Genomic DNA, 15,425 nt, shown 5'->3' with positions numbered 1-15,425 from the left:
CTTTGGGAGGCCAAGGCAGGAGGACCACTTGAGGTCAGGGGTTCAAGACCATCCTGGCCAACATGGTGAAATCCCATCTCTATTAAAAATACAAAAAAAAAAAAAAAAAAAAAAAAAAAGCTGGATGGGATGTGCGCTCCTGTCCAGGAGATAAAGATTACAGTGAGCTGAGAACACACCACTGCACTCCAGCCTGGACGACAGAGCGACAGAGTGAAGACTCCATCTAAAAAGAAAAGAAAAGAAAAACACATTGCTGAGATTCCCTTATTAGTATCTCTCAATACAGGCAACCCTTTTCCTCACTTTCTGCACAATGTGGTCCTCAGTAGGGACACTATCAACCTTTTTAACTGAGACCCCCCTCATAAATGTAGTCCATAGTGTCACCCAAGAAACATTGCAGCAAACAATGCTTAGGCTTCTTATACTTTTGCTATCCTGCAAAACCCTCATGGGACTCCATGTTTGGGTCACCTTCCACCCTCGTGGAAGCCATCTTTCTCTCTCCTGGATTTCCCCTCTGGAGTCCCCTTCCACACTCTTCGTGGAAGTTTTCTCTCTTCTACTTTTTTTTCTTTCTCCACCTAAATAAATTCACTTTCTGCAAAAAAAAAAAAAAAAAAAAAAAAAAAACCCTCATAATTTCTATTCTGGTATTCTTTTATTTCTTTAGAAGAAAATTCTGATGACAATCCAAGATAATATCTTTGCAAACCACGAATGGTTCAGGACCCTCAGTTTGAAAAACACTGGCCTACTTGCAGCTTATTGATGAGGAGTCCTCTCGGTCCTTACCCTTCTCAAAATCCCAATTTAATTTGAGTTTGTCAAAACAATCCTCTCCAAGCTTCCAGAGCCAGGAAATCATGGTAGATTCAATCCCTCTGGAAGTCCCTCCAGTACCCAATGAAAGACTTCTCACACTCGCAGCAGCCGCCCTCTACTGTACCAGGGACGTCTCTAGCAGAAACTTGGGCACTGTATCTGTTGGAACGAGTGACACATGTCCTGGAAATCCTACTTTATCTAAACACAGGTTGAGAAATAGGAGTGAGAAAGATTAAGTGTGGGAAGAAGAAATGAGAACAGAGTTGAAGCTGAGCTCTCCTAGGATCCAGGTGCTGGCTCGGCGCTGTGTCCAGTTAAACTGAGCGCGACAGAGTTCAGCTAAGCCGAGAAGAGGACTGCGAGCGGCCCGCAGTCAGCGTCTTGCAGAGAGGAAAGAGCGCTCCCAGCCGCGGGAAGATTAGCGTACTGGCGGTCCCAAGGCCCCTACAGGCACAGCAGTGATCTGGCCACTTGACGCTCGCTCCAGCGCTCTCAGGCCTAGGGCTCATTACACACGTTGGGAGGGGACCTGAAAGCGAGGCGGGGACACGCAATCTATCTTCAGAGCTTTGGGTCCTGAGCACACGTGTGGAGCATGCTTGTGGCATGGGTGTACGGGCCCTTCTCCTAGACCTCCACGAGGTGCGGACGCACCTTTGCCCCGCCCCTTTGTGCGCCCTCACCACTAGAAAAAGAGTTTTCCCCAGGGTCGCGTAGGAGGTCGCCCCAGCCCAGCTCAGCGCTCAAACAGATCAGAGACTGACCGGGAATCGTTGGGTACCAGGAGATGCGCTCGGCCGCCTGTGCTCGCGCGCTGACGCACCAGACCCGACCTAGAGGCTACAGATGCCTGTTGCTACCTTCGCCCTGAGGGTGGGGGGCGGAGGAACAGCTGGGAAAGACGCGGGGAGCAGCTGGGGAGGAAAGGGAGGGACATGGAGGAAACAAAGTTCACCCACGTGAATGCGTCCTAATTGCTCCAGGGCTCTCTCGGCAAAGCCTACCACTGCAAACGGCAAAGTCAAACTCTACGTCTCCAAAAGGCAGTGGCCAAAGCAGGAGGGCTTGAGCCTCCACTTTCGCCCCAGGGCGGACCGCGGACTCGAGTCCTCTCCAGTAGTTTTGGAGCCTCCAAATCAGACTACGACAGGAGGAGGAAGGTTGAGGGTGACTGATAAGAAGGCGTGGGGGTGGGGAGCACGCAGCAAGAACCGCGCTTTCTGGAGTTCTCCTGCTATCGTCTGGAGGGCCAGGAGCGCACGTCGCGACTAGGGACCAAGATTGCGGCTCTCTTCGAGCGCCCCCAGCGTGGGGTGGGGCCTTGCTTTCCTGCTCCGGGACCGCTCCACCGGGCGCCCTCCGACGGAAGCTGGACTTCCCCTAAGGAAAGGCAAAGTCAAAGTCCGAGGAAAGATCTTTCTTGCGGCCCCAGCGGTCGCTCCTAATAGTCCCAAGGAACATACTAAAGAAAAATGACTTTAAGTGACAGTCTTGCTATCCTGAATAGTTATGTGCAATATTTTGGTTTCTAGCAAAATTTAAAAGCAAAATGGGGATTTATATATGTTTATTTTATTAAAAACGAATTTTAAAAAAATGATGACCTGTTTGAAATTCATATCTTGCTTTACCAGCAAAGTCAGCCAGTATCGACTGAACACAATAAATGCAAGGGTGCGAAATGTGTTTGCTCCGGTTCGAGTTCTGCCGGATGCGCCGATCTAAGCAGAACCTTTCCCAAAGACTTGCAATTGGGTGCGGTGCGCTCGTGTGTGTGTGTGTGTGTGTGCGCGCGCGCGCGCGCGCGTGCGTCTCGTGGCTGAGCCCTTTGGGGAAGAAGGGTTAACTGGGCGTTGACTGAGACCCCAAACCCCCTTCCTCTTCCCTGGGACTCCGAAATTGAGTCAGTCCGGGCCCGCAGGTCCCTGGGAAGCTTGAACTCCTGAAAAATTCGGGGTGCCCCCACAAAGCAAGAAAGGTTCCTATTCTGACAGCGGGGCGGGGAGGGGGGACCTTAAAATCTCCTTTGGAAAATAATGTATGAGAAACTCACTCCCTGACCTCTATTCAATCATCAAAATAATACTGAGAAAAAGTTTTTAAATCTCCAAGAATAGATACTCTCCTTTCCCCTTCCACATTGAGGAAACCTGTTTCCATTTTTGACCTGGATTTGAGAGCATCCGGCCTTGAGACAAGCGCCTCTGCCACCGAGAGAGGCGAGGCCAAGGCGGGGAGCCCCCCAGGCTTTACTCTCCGTAGCCACCTCGGCGCTGCCGCGCGGCGGATACAAAAGGAAACGGACGAGCGTGCGAAGCCAGGCGGGTAGCTGGTGGCGCGAAGACGCGCAACACGCGCGATGCCTAGAAGTGCTCTGGTGTCACTCCCCGGTATAGGACCTGGCGAGATGGAAATGTATCCTGTACCGGAAAACTCTGTGATCAAAATATTACAATGAAATAAAACTTTTCCCTCGCAGATCTGTTTGTATATTGGAAGCATTTCTGCAATGCCGACTCCTAGGTTTAAAATACAATTAGATAATTGGATATTCTCGTTGACGCACTGACACCGAGAAAACCAAGAGATTCTCAAGGCAAAGTGAAATTGAACCTTCAAATGACATTCTTAAGTTTGCAAGAATATCTGTATCTCCTTGTTGCGCTCCATGCATGCAGAGAATCAGTGACCCGTAAGACTTAGGACCGGTATGTTTTAGGGGAGGAGGCACTTAAACTATCTAGGAATGGAGTCCGACTCCAAAAAGAAATACACAAGATAAGGTCGTTGGGTGCCGCTGTCACTGCAGGGCGCTATCAGCTCTCTGGGCCCTGCAGATCTCTCTTGTGTGATCAGTACCCCAAATTCTCTCTCTCTCACACTCTCTCTCTCTTTCTCTCTCTCTCACACACACACCCCTATCCAAAGCGAAAGGACAGCAGGGCATCCAGAGAAATTGTGGCGGTCTCCTGGACCGCAGACCTCAGGAAGGAGCAGGCAACAGCGCTGCTCACTGCTCACTCGAGCTTTGACTTTCTATAAAGTCAGAGCGTTCTAGGCAACCACTCAAAATGGGGCTAGACAGCAAAGACTTAAAGTTAGACCTTCCCTCAGAGCTGAGAACTGTATGGTCACGTCTTCGGAACAATGGTCATGTATTTTCCATTGCTGGAACGATACACAATAACTGAAATGCTTAAGAGGACGTGGGAAGACTAGGGTGGTATGAGGTCCTCATTATAAAGTTTAATCTCTTTCTGAAGAAGGTCATGCAACGTCTGGCTTTTGGCAATGCAGCGTGTCTGTTGCTTCTCCTCACTTTACTCCTAGAAACATTAGGACAAGAAAAGTCCTCAGCTGCATCTGGAAAGATGCAAGGGCAATGTGTGCGAGGCTATTTATCCGAGCAACTCGGTGCGCGGCCGGGAGTTTGGGAGCGACTCTGTGAAACAGAAAAGGCACTAGCCAATTTGCAACTTGGGAATCACCACTCAGTGTACGCCGAGCCGGTGCCAACGGCACGCAGAAATGGTGGAGCGTCACCCCTGCCTCCTTTCACCCCAAATTCCCGGGAGGCGCACTACCCAACTCCTCCTTGGCCTCGGGTGAAGCGCCGCCGCTTCCTTAAGGGAGAACCAGCCACAGAGTTCGTTTCTGGGTTCAACTCTCGGGGATTGTGTGACGGAATGTCACTGTCTCGGGGCTGCAGACACCTGGGAGATGAGTGCTGAAAGCTCTGCAGATTCCCAGCATTTTTAAAGAGCTTTTCTCTTTCTCTTTACTTACTGCTTTGTGGCTTCACTTGGGCATAAGATGTGAAAATAAAATGATATGACTAGTCTCATCTTTTCAAGAAAGCCAAGATATTGAACACTTCGTTATTGTTTAATGTCTTAAGTGGCCACCCTATTTGTCCCTCAGTTACCCAGAGAAAAATGCATCTTGTAAAAATAACCTTATATTACCACCGAAACCTTCATTCTCTTTTTTTTGCTGACCCACAAATCGTGTCTTTTGAAAAAGAGAGGAAACAAGAAAAAGAAAACCAGAGCGCTCTCGCAGCAATTTACAGTTCTAACTCTGCATTTTAAAAACAATAACGCTCTTTGTAAATTTCAGTGACCCAGAGGCCATCTGTAATTCACCAGGGTCAGCAAAGAAGACCGTCCCCATCTTGCGCTCTCTATGAATTCACAGCTGCCCTAAGGCAAAACTCGCTGGACCTTGTCTGCCCAAGGACAAGGGTTCCGAGCTGAAGCGGCTTCTACAGAAAGTTGGTGGTGGGTGGAATCCTAGAGGCCCAGTTACAACTTGCTAATACCAGGCCCAGAACCCAACACATAGATATTTTATTATGTACCTGAGAAACTTACACGGCGGAAATTCTATTCTAAAACTACAAATTGCACCTCATTACCATCCACTGAATAAAGAAAATAAAGAGTTGTTAGAAATACCTCAACTGAGTTCTGCTCTGTGCCAAAGTAACTCAAGGCCCAAAGGACCCGAACTGCTTTGCCCTTCCGCCTTGACCCAACAGTTGTAAATTGAGAAACTGGAAAATTGGAGATACGTACAACACTCCTCAAATCCGTCCGTGTTGACTTCCTGAGTCTTCAAAAGATACTTCCTAATCACTGTGCAAGACAAGTATTTGACAAGACTCTGACCTTGTACAAGTTCAAAAGCTTTGGGGTCTCCAGAACATCTCTTCTGAAAGCAATACTTACTTGCAAAGTTAACAGAAGAGTTGAGATTTTCCAAATTGATTATTGTAAATATAGGTCACAAGACTGGAAAATTCTGGTTAAGAAAAAATATTCTACTGAATTATCTGGATAATTATTTCAGTTCACCTGGTTTCTTTTGCCAGAATAGATTTAGGCTGTCTGTTTGAAATTCAGATGTTGAATAAGCAACCTGTCCCAAATTAATCTCCAACTGTTTATGTTATGTCAACGTTTAGTCATTATTTTTTCCCGACCCAAAAAGAAGACAAAATTCTGTTCATTTACATGGTTTATTGTTGTAAACATTAAAATTGTCTTTCTCAAAGAAAGAATTTATCAGAAAAAAAAAATCAGCGTCTCTAACTGTCATACACCATAGAAAAAAAGGCAGTGACTCATATCATGTGCCATACTAGAAATATACAAAGAAAAACTACAGAATATGGCAGTATTAAAATTCTTACTCAAACATAAAATAATAAATTAACTGACAATTTTAGACATAAAAAAATTCAAAGTGCTCAGTAATTTCCAGGGAGTTATGTATATTATAAGCACTCTGGAAACAGTCAAAAGCTGCTGCATGCAAGTTTTGTTTAGCTTTAGACAACAAAATAATCAAGATATAAACTTTCTTTTATCAACATCAACGGTACATACAACACTTACAAACAAGGAATGTTGGACGGTGTTACAAACACTATGTGTCCCTTTTGTCAGGATTTTCTGATGTGTAATACTTGTGCCCACCTATTTTACAATTGAGAAAATGTTTAAGCTCAGATAACTACCAATCTTTATAAAATCTAACAGACTACATAGTGTCTGAAATACTATTTATATAATATAGACATTACTGAAATAGCAAGTGCCTATAACATTTTCAACCTAGAATCAACATGCTTGTCCCTTTTTTATGTATTTATTTTCTTTTTTTTGCAAACACACTTATCTTTTAGAATTTGTAATATTTATTCATAAATAGGCACAAAATAATTTAAAAAGCCAAACTGCAATGGGTAAATTTACAAGCCTTTGCCTTCTTCAACTCATGCCACCCACGCAACATTTAGTTTTACTATATATTACAGCTTTCTTTACAGCAGAAAACTTTGAAGTCTTGTTAAAGGGCAATACTTGTGGGTCCCCTTAAGATTGTGTGTGTGTGTGTGTGTGTGTGTGTGTGTGTGTGTGTTACATTTGTCTGAACTGCAACAACCAAGCATGGCCAAACATTTCCCATCATACATTATAGCAATCTTTCTTCTGAACAATAAACTGATTTTAAAACTGATAATAAAAAGTTTATACCACTGTATTCTGTGTAGTCCATGTTCTAAATCCAGGATGCCCCGGAGCCAAAATGCCCTTTCAGGTTCTGCCTGCAGGTTAGGAAATAGCAACAGTTTTTGTTTGTTTGTTTTCTTTAGGGATCAAGGGTCTGGGAGGGTGACAGAAATGGGGGACAGCTTGAGCTGAGACAGCTCACAGGGCTATCTCTGCCCATGTGACTTGCCCCCTCTGGACAGTTTCCGTTATCTTTCCAGTTCTTTTGAAGTGCATGGGAGGAGGTCTTAGAAAGGCAAAGTGTCCAGGAAAAGTTTGTCAATTATTGCTGGCGGTGGCACCAAGTCTTCCAATTTCAGGTAGAAAATGCGCTGTAGCCCCTGTGTGCAAAGGGTACGAAGTTCTGGGAGCTTCCCCAACAGTTTGGACAAATAATTGGGGCGGTTCAACCCCCCATTGTTGAAAGTCACATGGTCTTTGAGACAATTTACAATCTTGTTTTGCAGTTCTTCCACTCTCTTGGGTTCCTTGAGCCCGTGTCTCTCTGCAGAAAACATAATCAGAAACAAAAGAAGAATGTACAAGACAGTTAGCTAGTTGGCAAAACCAGAGAGTATCTGTGACAAGGGAAAGCCAGGACAAATCCTGCTAGGTAGATCTGGAGGGGAAATGCCCTGCACCTGCAGTACTGACCTGTGACCATAGCCAGGGCAGCAATGCAGGAGAAGGCAGAAATGTCGATGTTCATATTCTGCAAGTTGGAGGAGAATTCAACAATGGAATCAATCCATTCCCCAAAGCCACGAACGCATTGCAACCTGTGCAAGACCACCCCATTGCAAAAGATGAGTTTACCCTCCACTGGGTTGGACCTGCAATTAATACCAAAGAGAGAGAGGGGAGAAAAAGAGAGAGAGAAAAGCTAAACAACTAATTACTTGAAGAGCAATAAATGAGGGATTTAAGAGGCACCTAATTACTGAAGAGTTAATAAAATGTAGACCAGTGGACCTTGAAAGGGTTTAATTTCATAACAATCAAGAACGCCCCCTATCCCACCTCCATTCCATTTATCCAAGGCTTCTGGGTTCACTCCTTCCCTTCTGTTTGCTTTCTTTTTCTTCCTTTCTCCAACTTTTATTTCCTATTCTGTCTTTTTCTCTACTTCCCACCCCCATTTCCCTACCTCCCTTTCTTTTCCTTTCTTGATTTCTCTCACAGCCTCCCTGAATTGTCTCTTTCCTCCCTCATTACCTGTATGCTAATCGAAGGACAAACAGTTCTAAGAAAGCTGATTCAAAAAGCAGGTCCTGGTCAGCTTTGGGCAAGTCTGCGAAGCCAGGGATCTTCTCTGCCCAGCCCCGGATGATCTCCATGGAGCCAGTCAGGAGATCATAGAATTGCTGGATATGCTGGGTGTCATCTCCACTCATCTGATAGTCAGGGTTCGCCTGGAACTGGAATTTCATTTTAAAAAGCACTTAATGAGGTTCTCTAAAATATATAACCCGTGAAATTGCTAACCCCGTTTCTAGTAGGGGAGCCAGGTTTTTATAACAATTAAACCTCTCTCTGACCAGTAAGGAAATTAGATGTTCCGGGGCAATTAATTCAATTAGGGATGGTGCTACGAGGTCGCTGCTTTAAATATGTAAATTACCATTTCCATACAGACTAAATACAGTGCCATCCAGCCCTGGGAAACGTTCACTCTTATCTCCACAAAACAATTGACACGTTAGTATTCATGCTAGTCCCAGAGTGGGCCTCGAGCTGAGTCGCCCTTTTGCAAATCTTAATAAAATTGCAGTCGATACCAGGTTTGCCCAACATATTTCCTCCGATTAAAGCCCGCATATTTTTCACAGCTGGAGTAAAAGGATCTGACCACTTGAGCCCCCACCCCACTGCCATTCTTTACACCGTCTCCTTCCCTTCCCTGACCCCCAGACAGGCCCCACATTCTTCCCCCACACAGTGCCAGGAAGGATGGGGATTAAAGCATCTATCTCCTTGGAGGACTGAGAATAAAGTAGACTGGGGACCGGGAGTTTGTACAGCCCCTGGTTTTCATGCTAGAGGCACTGGTGTATATGGTAGGGGCGGGGTCGGGGATGGGTAGTTGGGTAGTAGGAATTCACACAGCTTCAAACCCTGTGGCATGTCCCTCTCCTCCTTCCTCTGTCCTTTCCTCATGTCTAGGCCCCTAGCTATATGGATTGTCTGAAGGTCTGAATCCTGAGGCCCTGACCAGAGCTATGAGGCATATAGAGCCTTGCTTGCCTTCTTTACCCCATTGAATCTGAGGTTTAATGGTGGATGTGGGGAGGGGTCCTGCCCATCTGTCGGTTTGTCCACATGATATCCCCCGCCAGCTTCTTACCCTGGAATAGTCCAGGCTGGTCATAGCCGGGTTGGAGTCGACATGGGCCCTGACGAGGGCACTGATCAGACTCACCGGGGGCGAAGGGGGAGAGGGCTCCTGTGGGCTCTTCGGTTTCGAGGGCAAACGACCTCTCCGGCCTTTTAAACTGTCTGTGCGAACCACTGCAAAGGAAGAGCCCTGTTAGCGCCGCTTTCCCGAGCCCAGACCCAGCTGCTGCCTCGACCCCTCCCCGGGGAAGGCCGCAGCCGCGGGACACCAGGCTGAGTGGCTCTGGGCCCCACTGCTTGTAAAGCCTTTACTGACAAGAAGCATTAAAAAATGCGGGGTTATTTTATGTCTTCCTCCAAATTGGTCGTATAGTTAAAGGAGAGAAGGGCCTGGCGGCTTTCTCTAGGGGAGGCTGGGCAAGCAGGAAGCTGCAGGGTCCTGGAGGCCAGACTGAGGGGGGCCGGAGATCCCCAGCACCAGGAAGTGGAAAGTGATGCTGGAGTATGAGCAGTGATTTCCTAAGGGCGCAGACTGGAGGGTCGGCAGCTCCCCGCAACCTACCTTCTTTGACCATCCCAACAGCCAGGCACTTCTGAAATCGACAGTACTGACAGCGATTCCGGCGCCGCTTGTCCACTGGGCAGTTTTTATTTGCTAAACACACGTATTTTGCATTTTTTTGCACTGTGCGCTGCAAAAGGAGACAATATAGACCAAAAATTTTTTCTTCTTTTGAGAATTAGGCAACTCGGAGAAAATTTCTGATATGTGGCTGGGATCTACGATTCCTCCTCACAAACAAACACATACACACAATTACATTTTATTTTATTTTTTATCTCTTCCTTTTCTTTCTTTCTTTTCTTTTTTCCTCCCCCAGGGCATTTAACAGAAGAAAATTGATAGCGTTAACATTTGAGCTAACCTTGCCGCTCCTTGCTGTGTTTTATATGCCAAGAGAAGGAGAAGGAGACGCTCAGTAAATACAAATCCGTGGGCATTCATATTATTTACATTCCTTGGAGACCTTCTCTATTTAAAATGATAAGATTATTCAATCAGGATGGCGAAATAAAGAGATCACTTAATTTGACCATAGGGAATTCTGTTCCACTTGGTTAGCTCAGACACGGTTCTCTGTCCTAACCAATTTCATTCTGAACAGGGAAGACAGCTCCTAGCACATGCAAATGACCCTCTTGCAACTCCGGCTCCAGCAACTTCGGGCGGGGGCCAGCCGGGTCGGCTGAGTGCGAGGGGGATGCGACCCTGGCATCCCCGTTTTTCTGCTTCCCTTTCTCAGACACCCGGAAGTCCCCGCCGCAGGGGAGTCTCCTGCAGGGTAGTCTCGGCGGACCCCGGAGAGCTGGGCAGTCCCGGGCGAGCTGGTGCTGAGCTGAAGGCACCTAGGCGGAGGGCACACTCCAGGGTCCCGGGCACTAGGGGCTCCCTACCTTCTTACTCCGCTCCCGCCCTTGCTCACCTTAAAGAAGCCTTTGCAGCCCTCACAGGTGCGCACGCCATAGTGTTGGCAGGCCGCGTTGTCGCCACACACAGCGCACAGCCCCTCGTTGGAGGGTGAGCCCCGCGACGGCGGCGAGGGCACCTGCGTGTCGAGCAGCTGCGACGCGTGGCCGATCTGCAGGCCCGGGAAGCCCATGGACGCCGGCTTGCGAATGGGGTTGGGAACGGCGAAGGTCTGCCCATCCACCACGTGGTGGCTGCCGGCAGGCTCTGGGTTCATGGGGACGTGAAGGGGCCCGTCGAAGCGCATCTGGCAACTAGACACCGGGGTGCCAGGGGGAGACTGCTTAAAGGAGAAGAGGGAGAGGCGGGAGACTGGCGTTTTCCTCTGCTCGATCATGTGCGTAGTGGCCACGTAGTTCTGGTGGAAGTTGTGAAGAGACCCCGGGTCGTCCCACATGGGGCTGTGCTGCACCTGGAAACCCGGGGTGGTTGGCGTCGGGGGCGAGGAGGGCTTGTAGTAAACCGACCCGGAGTGCGGCATCATCTCCTCAGACTGGGGGGGCAGGTGGCTGTGTTGCTGGTAGTTGTGCATCTGAATGTCTTCTACCTTAATGGAGGACTGCTGTCCGGACAGGGGCATTTGGTACAAGCAAGGTGGCTTGACGTCGTAGCCTGTGCTGTAGTTGTCCATAAAGGTACTGAAGCTGGGGAGAGAAGTGGTGGCAGTGATTTCAGTGTTGGTGAGGTCCATGCTAAACTTGACAAACTCTGGAGTTAAGAAATCGGAGCTGTATTCTCCCGAAGAGTGGTAACTGTAGCTCTGAGAAGCGGGGCTGGCTCCTTGAGGCGAGGACCCATACTGCGCCTGAACACAAGGCATGGCTGGAAATGAAACAGGGTGATACACACTCAGCCTGGTCAACTGAACACTTTCTCCCGGGCTCGGGTACACCTGGAGCTACACCGGCAGCCCGTGGCAGTCAGAGAGCCAGAGAGCATGTAGGGGCGCGAGAGGAAGGGCAGGAGAGGTAGAATGCTGCAGAACAACAGTGTAGGGCGTGGAAAGACTGACCAAAATAAAGACCCAGAGCTAAAAAGCTACTGAGGGTCTACACTCCTGGGTATTTCCAAACATTTCCCCCTTTCCCCGCCCCCCCGCTTTTTACAGTCAATCCCACTCAGGTGAGCCTCTTCTCTGAAGCTCAGATTCAGCAATCTCTTTCTAGAAATGATCATCTGCAAATCAAGTTGATTTGCACAATGAGAAAATTGTTCCCGAAGGCGATGGGTCGAGACAAACCTTAAGTTACAGGGTTTGCCAAGAAAATCTCCTTGCCCTGTTTCTTGATTTTTGGGGAACTCAGGAGAGGAAAGGAAAGAAATGAAGTTGCACTAACCTTCAGCCGAGTTAGAGGCGTTTTCGAGGAAATTAAAGGTGGACAGTGTCGTAATTCAATGAAGGACAAAGTTTCCAAGATTTTTAGAAAAGCAATGGGGAGTCCAGCCTGTCCAATCTCCTCCCTGAAATACAGACACAGGAAGCTTCAGGGTATCTTCCCGACAGAGATTCAGTCGGGCATATGTAGACTCACCAGGCAGGCCCTTCCATGCCTTCCCTGTTTGTCTTACTGGAAATGAGTGGGAAGCCTTTACCAAACACGGCACTTAAAATGAATGTATAAAAGAAATAACTGGAAACAACAGAAAATACCACCCATTGCACTGCATAAATCCTTGCAGAGAGAGGATCCTGCAAAAGGAAAGCTAGTCCATGAACTCATTTAACATTTATGATGTAATGAATTGGCCCCTTTGCTAGAGTGTAGGTGGAGAGGTCATTTTCATCTGAGGTTAATTCAGATCTGAGTAAGAAGACTAGAGTCTGAAAATACAGCCCTGGAACCTTCTCTCGCATTTTTTTTTTTTCCCTGTGGTGAAACTGCCTCTTCTTTTGGTAGAGGGGAAGAAAGTTGATAGAAGTCAAGAATATAATATGAGAAAACAATCTTCACCCTTACCAAATGTTAGAAAGGCCTGGACTGAGAAGGCAATTTCAGTGGAAGCATCCGCATTTCTAAAGTGCTTTTGACAGAGCACTGGGATTGGAGCTACAGATAAACTGATGTTCACTTTTCCAGAAAACTTGTCTTTCAGCATCTTTAATGGCCACAATGTGGGAAGAGGGGACCCTACTTTTCCAAGAGCATCTTAGGTCAATTGTAGAGGGAGGTGCATACTACTTATATGGTATTGGCCCCAATATTAGAAGTGTTTCCCAGCACAGCAAGATGAACACCTTCCCCATAATGCCTTCCACGATCTCCCTTACTGGAACAAGGCATTCTCGTGTCCTAGTAATTTTCAGATGTTCCCACTTGGAATGAATTCTAGAGCACAGACAATCTTATTACTAATGAAAAAGAAAGCCAAGTATTCTCTTTCTATTATTTCCCCTCCCCCACAATCTTGCTTCATAGTGGTGGTGGGGGGGAGATAAACCAGAAAGAGCAGAAAGGAGACTCGAACCCCACAGTCCTTAGAGATATGCCTGTGTTGGATATTAATTCCCTGTTAGCTCCACAGTTTCATAACTGTACTCTTTACATATTCATATTCTCATTCTCTCTCTCTCTCTCTCTCTCTCTCTCTCTCTCTCTCTCTCTCTCTCTCTCTCTCTCCCTCCCCCCTGTCTCTGACACATTCGCAAACCCAAGGACGGCATATGTCAAAACCAGAAATTTCAGACAACTTAGTAACAGGACACTCAATCAACACCACCCTTACTCAACAATACCCGGGAAACATCGCGCGCTGGCCAGCCACGGAGACACAGTTCCCAAGCAACGCATAAACTGAAGAACTTTCTCTCCCTGACAGTTTGTGGGCAGCTTCCCTCGTAACATAGGACTTGGAGTCCCCGTGTCTACAGGCCACAATCAATTCCTCACTAACAGCAGGAAACTTTGCGACCATTTCCGCGGGCCAGTCCTCAGCTCCCAAACTGTGGAGTCTCCCTTCCACGTCCACCAATGAGGAGCCTGGAAGCCTCCGTCGGGAGCCAACTCCCCCTTAGTGCCAAAGCCGGAGTTCGAAAAAATGCTCCCCCGGGTAACCGCGCGCAAGCACTCCCCATCCTTTGGTCCCGCTCTCGCTAAAGCCTCTGGCTCCCACTTCCAGAGAACCTGACCCACACACGTGGAAAGAAGATACGTGCAAAAGAAGGAAGAAGCATAAAAGAAGGCGAGCTGCATGGGTTGCACCTACTCACTTAGGAGTTCTCCGCGTCTCTCTTCATTCATTCAACTCTGCCGAAGTGCGGTTCCCTCTGGGAGCCTGGGCGCCGGGGTCGGGGAGGAGAGGGCGAGCTGGGCGAAGGGAGCCCAGGCACCTCACGCAGGGAGGGAGCAGGGACAGGCGGAAGGCTGGGCAGGCAAAAGGGACCGCGGAGCCGTGAGCGAGCCGCCGGGCGGACTGGCCCTGGCCGCCAATGTGCCTTTGTTTATGTGGCTCGCGCTGCCGCTGCCAACATGCACCTAAAGTCTCCGCGCGTCAGCGCGCGTCAGCGGCCCGTTGCCCAATCGCCGCGCCGCCGCGCTCCCTGGACTCCTGGCCCGCGCTCGCTTTGGTATATTTCCGACCTGACGTCACGAGTAGGGCCGATTTTAAGGTGGGAACCGCTCTGCGTTCACCTTGGTAGCCAGCTTGGGTGGTTTTTGGTGTTTTTTTTTTTTTCTTTTTCCGAGAGAGGTGTGACCTCTCCCAGGTCTGCGCAGCCCGCAGCGCCGCGACACTTCACTTTCCCCGAAGCCCCCGACCCTCGCTGCGGCTCGGCCGCTCACAGGTGGGAGGGCGCAACAAAAGCCCGGGCGGAAGGGAACGCCGGCGTGGACCAGGTATCCCGCACCTGGAGCCGCACGGGATGGGGGGTGCCTTGCAGTGCCCTAATATCTCCTACCTACCCTCGTCACCCCCTTAGCGGAAGAGCGTACAGATGTCCCATGACACGAGACGCTCAGGGGGCTCAAGCAGTTTGGGTGGGATTTCCCTACGCGGTTCATCCCCTTTTACTCCCTTTTCCTGTCCCAGGCCTTCTCCTCTTCTGGCATATATTCATTCTCATTCTCTCTCTCTCTCTCTCTCTACTACCCCTCCTCCCACCCCCCACACTGCCATCTGAAAGGGAATAGGAGTGGGGGTAGGGCCTATTTTTCTGTTTCCTTCTTTCCGTGCAGTGCCCACGTTCGATTGAGGACGTGGTGCGTGGAGGGGGAGAGGAAAGGGAAAGGGTAGACAGTGACTGTGACCCAGCTCTTTAGAAACCCCAAAAGTCAGAGTGAAGCGTCGCCCCTTTTCCTTTCACAGACAATGCAGCCGAGCAGCAGGCAACAGGTGCGCCTTCTGCAGAAAGGTACTCTGATTCCCACCTTCTGCAAACTCTAATACTTTCCATACTCCTCGGTGCCCACCAACTTGTACCCCTTCCAAGAGTTTTAGCGAAATAAATCGACCTTTGTTTGAAACACAAGGGCTATCACAGCCTCAATGTGAGAGCCCAGAAAGACTGGACAAGAAAAGTGGAGCGGGTGGGGACTGGGAGAGCGTCTCCGCGAAGCTAAGGTGTGAGCCTACAGCCCAGCTAGGAGAGGGGCCGGGGCGGGCTGTGGGAGCGTGCCCCACGCCCGCGGCCGTCGGAGTCGCCGCCGATTCTGCTTCGCCAGTCATTTCCCCCTGCCACG

The 15,425-nt window shown here is 48.7% G+C and overlaps 1 protein-coding gene across 5 annotated transcripts; it reads right to left on the bottom strand.

Annotated features, from left to right (window-relative positions):
* Window positions 1-5,837: 5,837 nt before the first annotated feature.
* Window positions 5,838-14,198, bottom strand: NR4A2 (nuclear receptor subfamily 4 group A member 2). 5 transcript variants are annotated; one of them, XM_012454907.2, is made up of 8 exons: window positions 13,958-14,198; window positions 12,087-12,210; window positions 10,706-11,571; window positions 9,784-9,913; window positions 9,232-9,395; window positions 8,103-8,305; window positions 7,542-7,720; window positions 5,838-7,392 (listed from the first exon to the last, which is right to left on the bottom strand). In XM_012454907.2, exons 3-8 carry the CDS (start codon window positions 11,567-11,569, stop codon window positions 7,136-7,138), a joined length of 1,797 nt encoding a protein of 598 aa, XP_012310330.1. In that variant the 5' UTR covers window positions 11,570-11,571; window positions 12,087-12,210; window positions 13,958-14,198; the 3' UTR covers window positions 5,838-7,135. The 5 variants fall into 5 exon arrangements, 4 of the variants coding, with proteins under 4 accessions (XP_012310330.1, XP_012310334.1, XP_012310332.1 ...); XM_012454911.2 differs by having other exon boundaries at window positions 10,706-11,393; XM_012454909.3 differs by having other exon boundaries at window positions 5,839-7,392; window positions 13,954-14,131.
* Window positions 14,199-15,425: the final 1,227 nt, after the last annotated feature.

This window comes from Aotus nancymaae, unplaced genomic scaffold (genome assembly GCF_030222135.1).
Source record: "Aotus nancymaae isolate 86718 unplaced genomic scaffold, 86718_ANA_hifiasm-v0.15.2.pri h1tg000029l, whole genome shotgun sequence".
Lineage (NCBI taxonomy): Eukaryota > Metazoa > Chordata > Mammalia > Primates > Aotidae > Aotus > Aotus nancymaae.
Note: the sequence above shows the minus strand (reverse complement) of the source record. Positions and strands in the feature narration are given on the sequence as shown.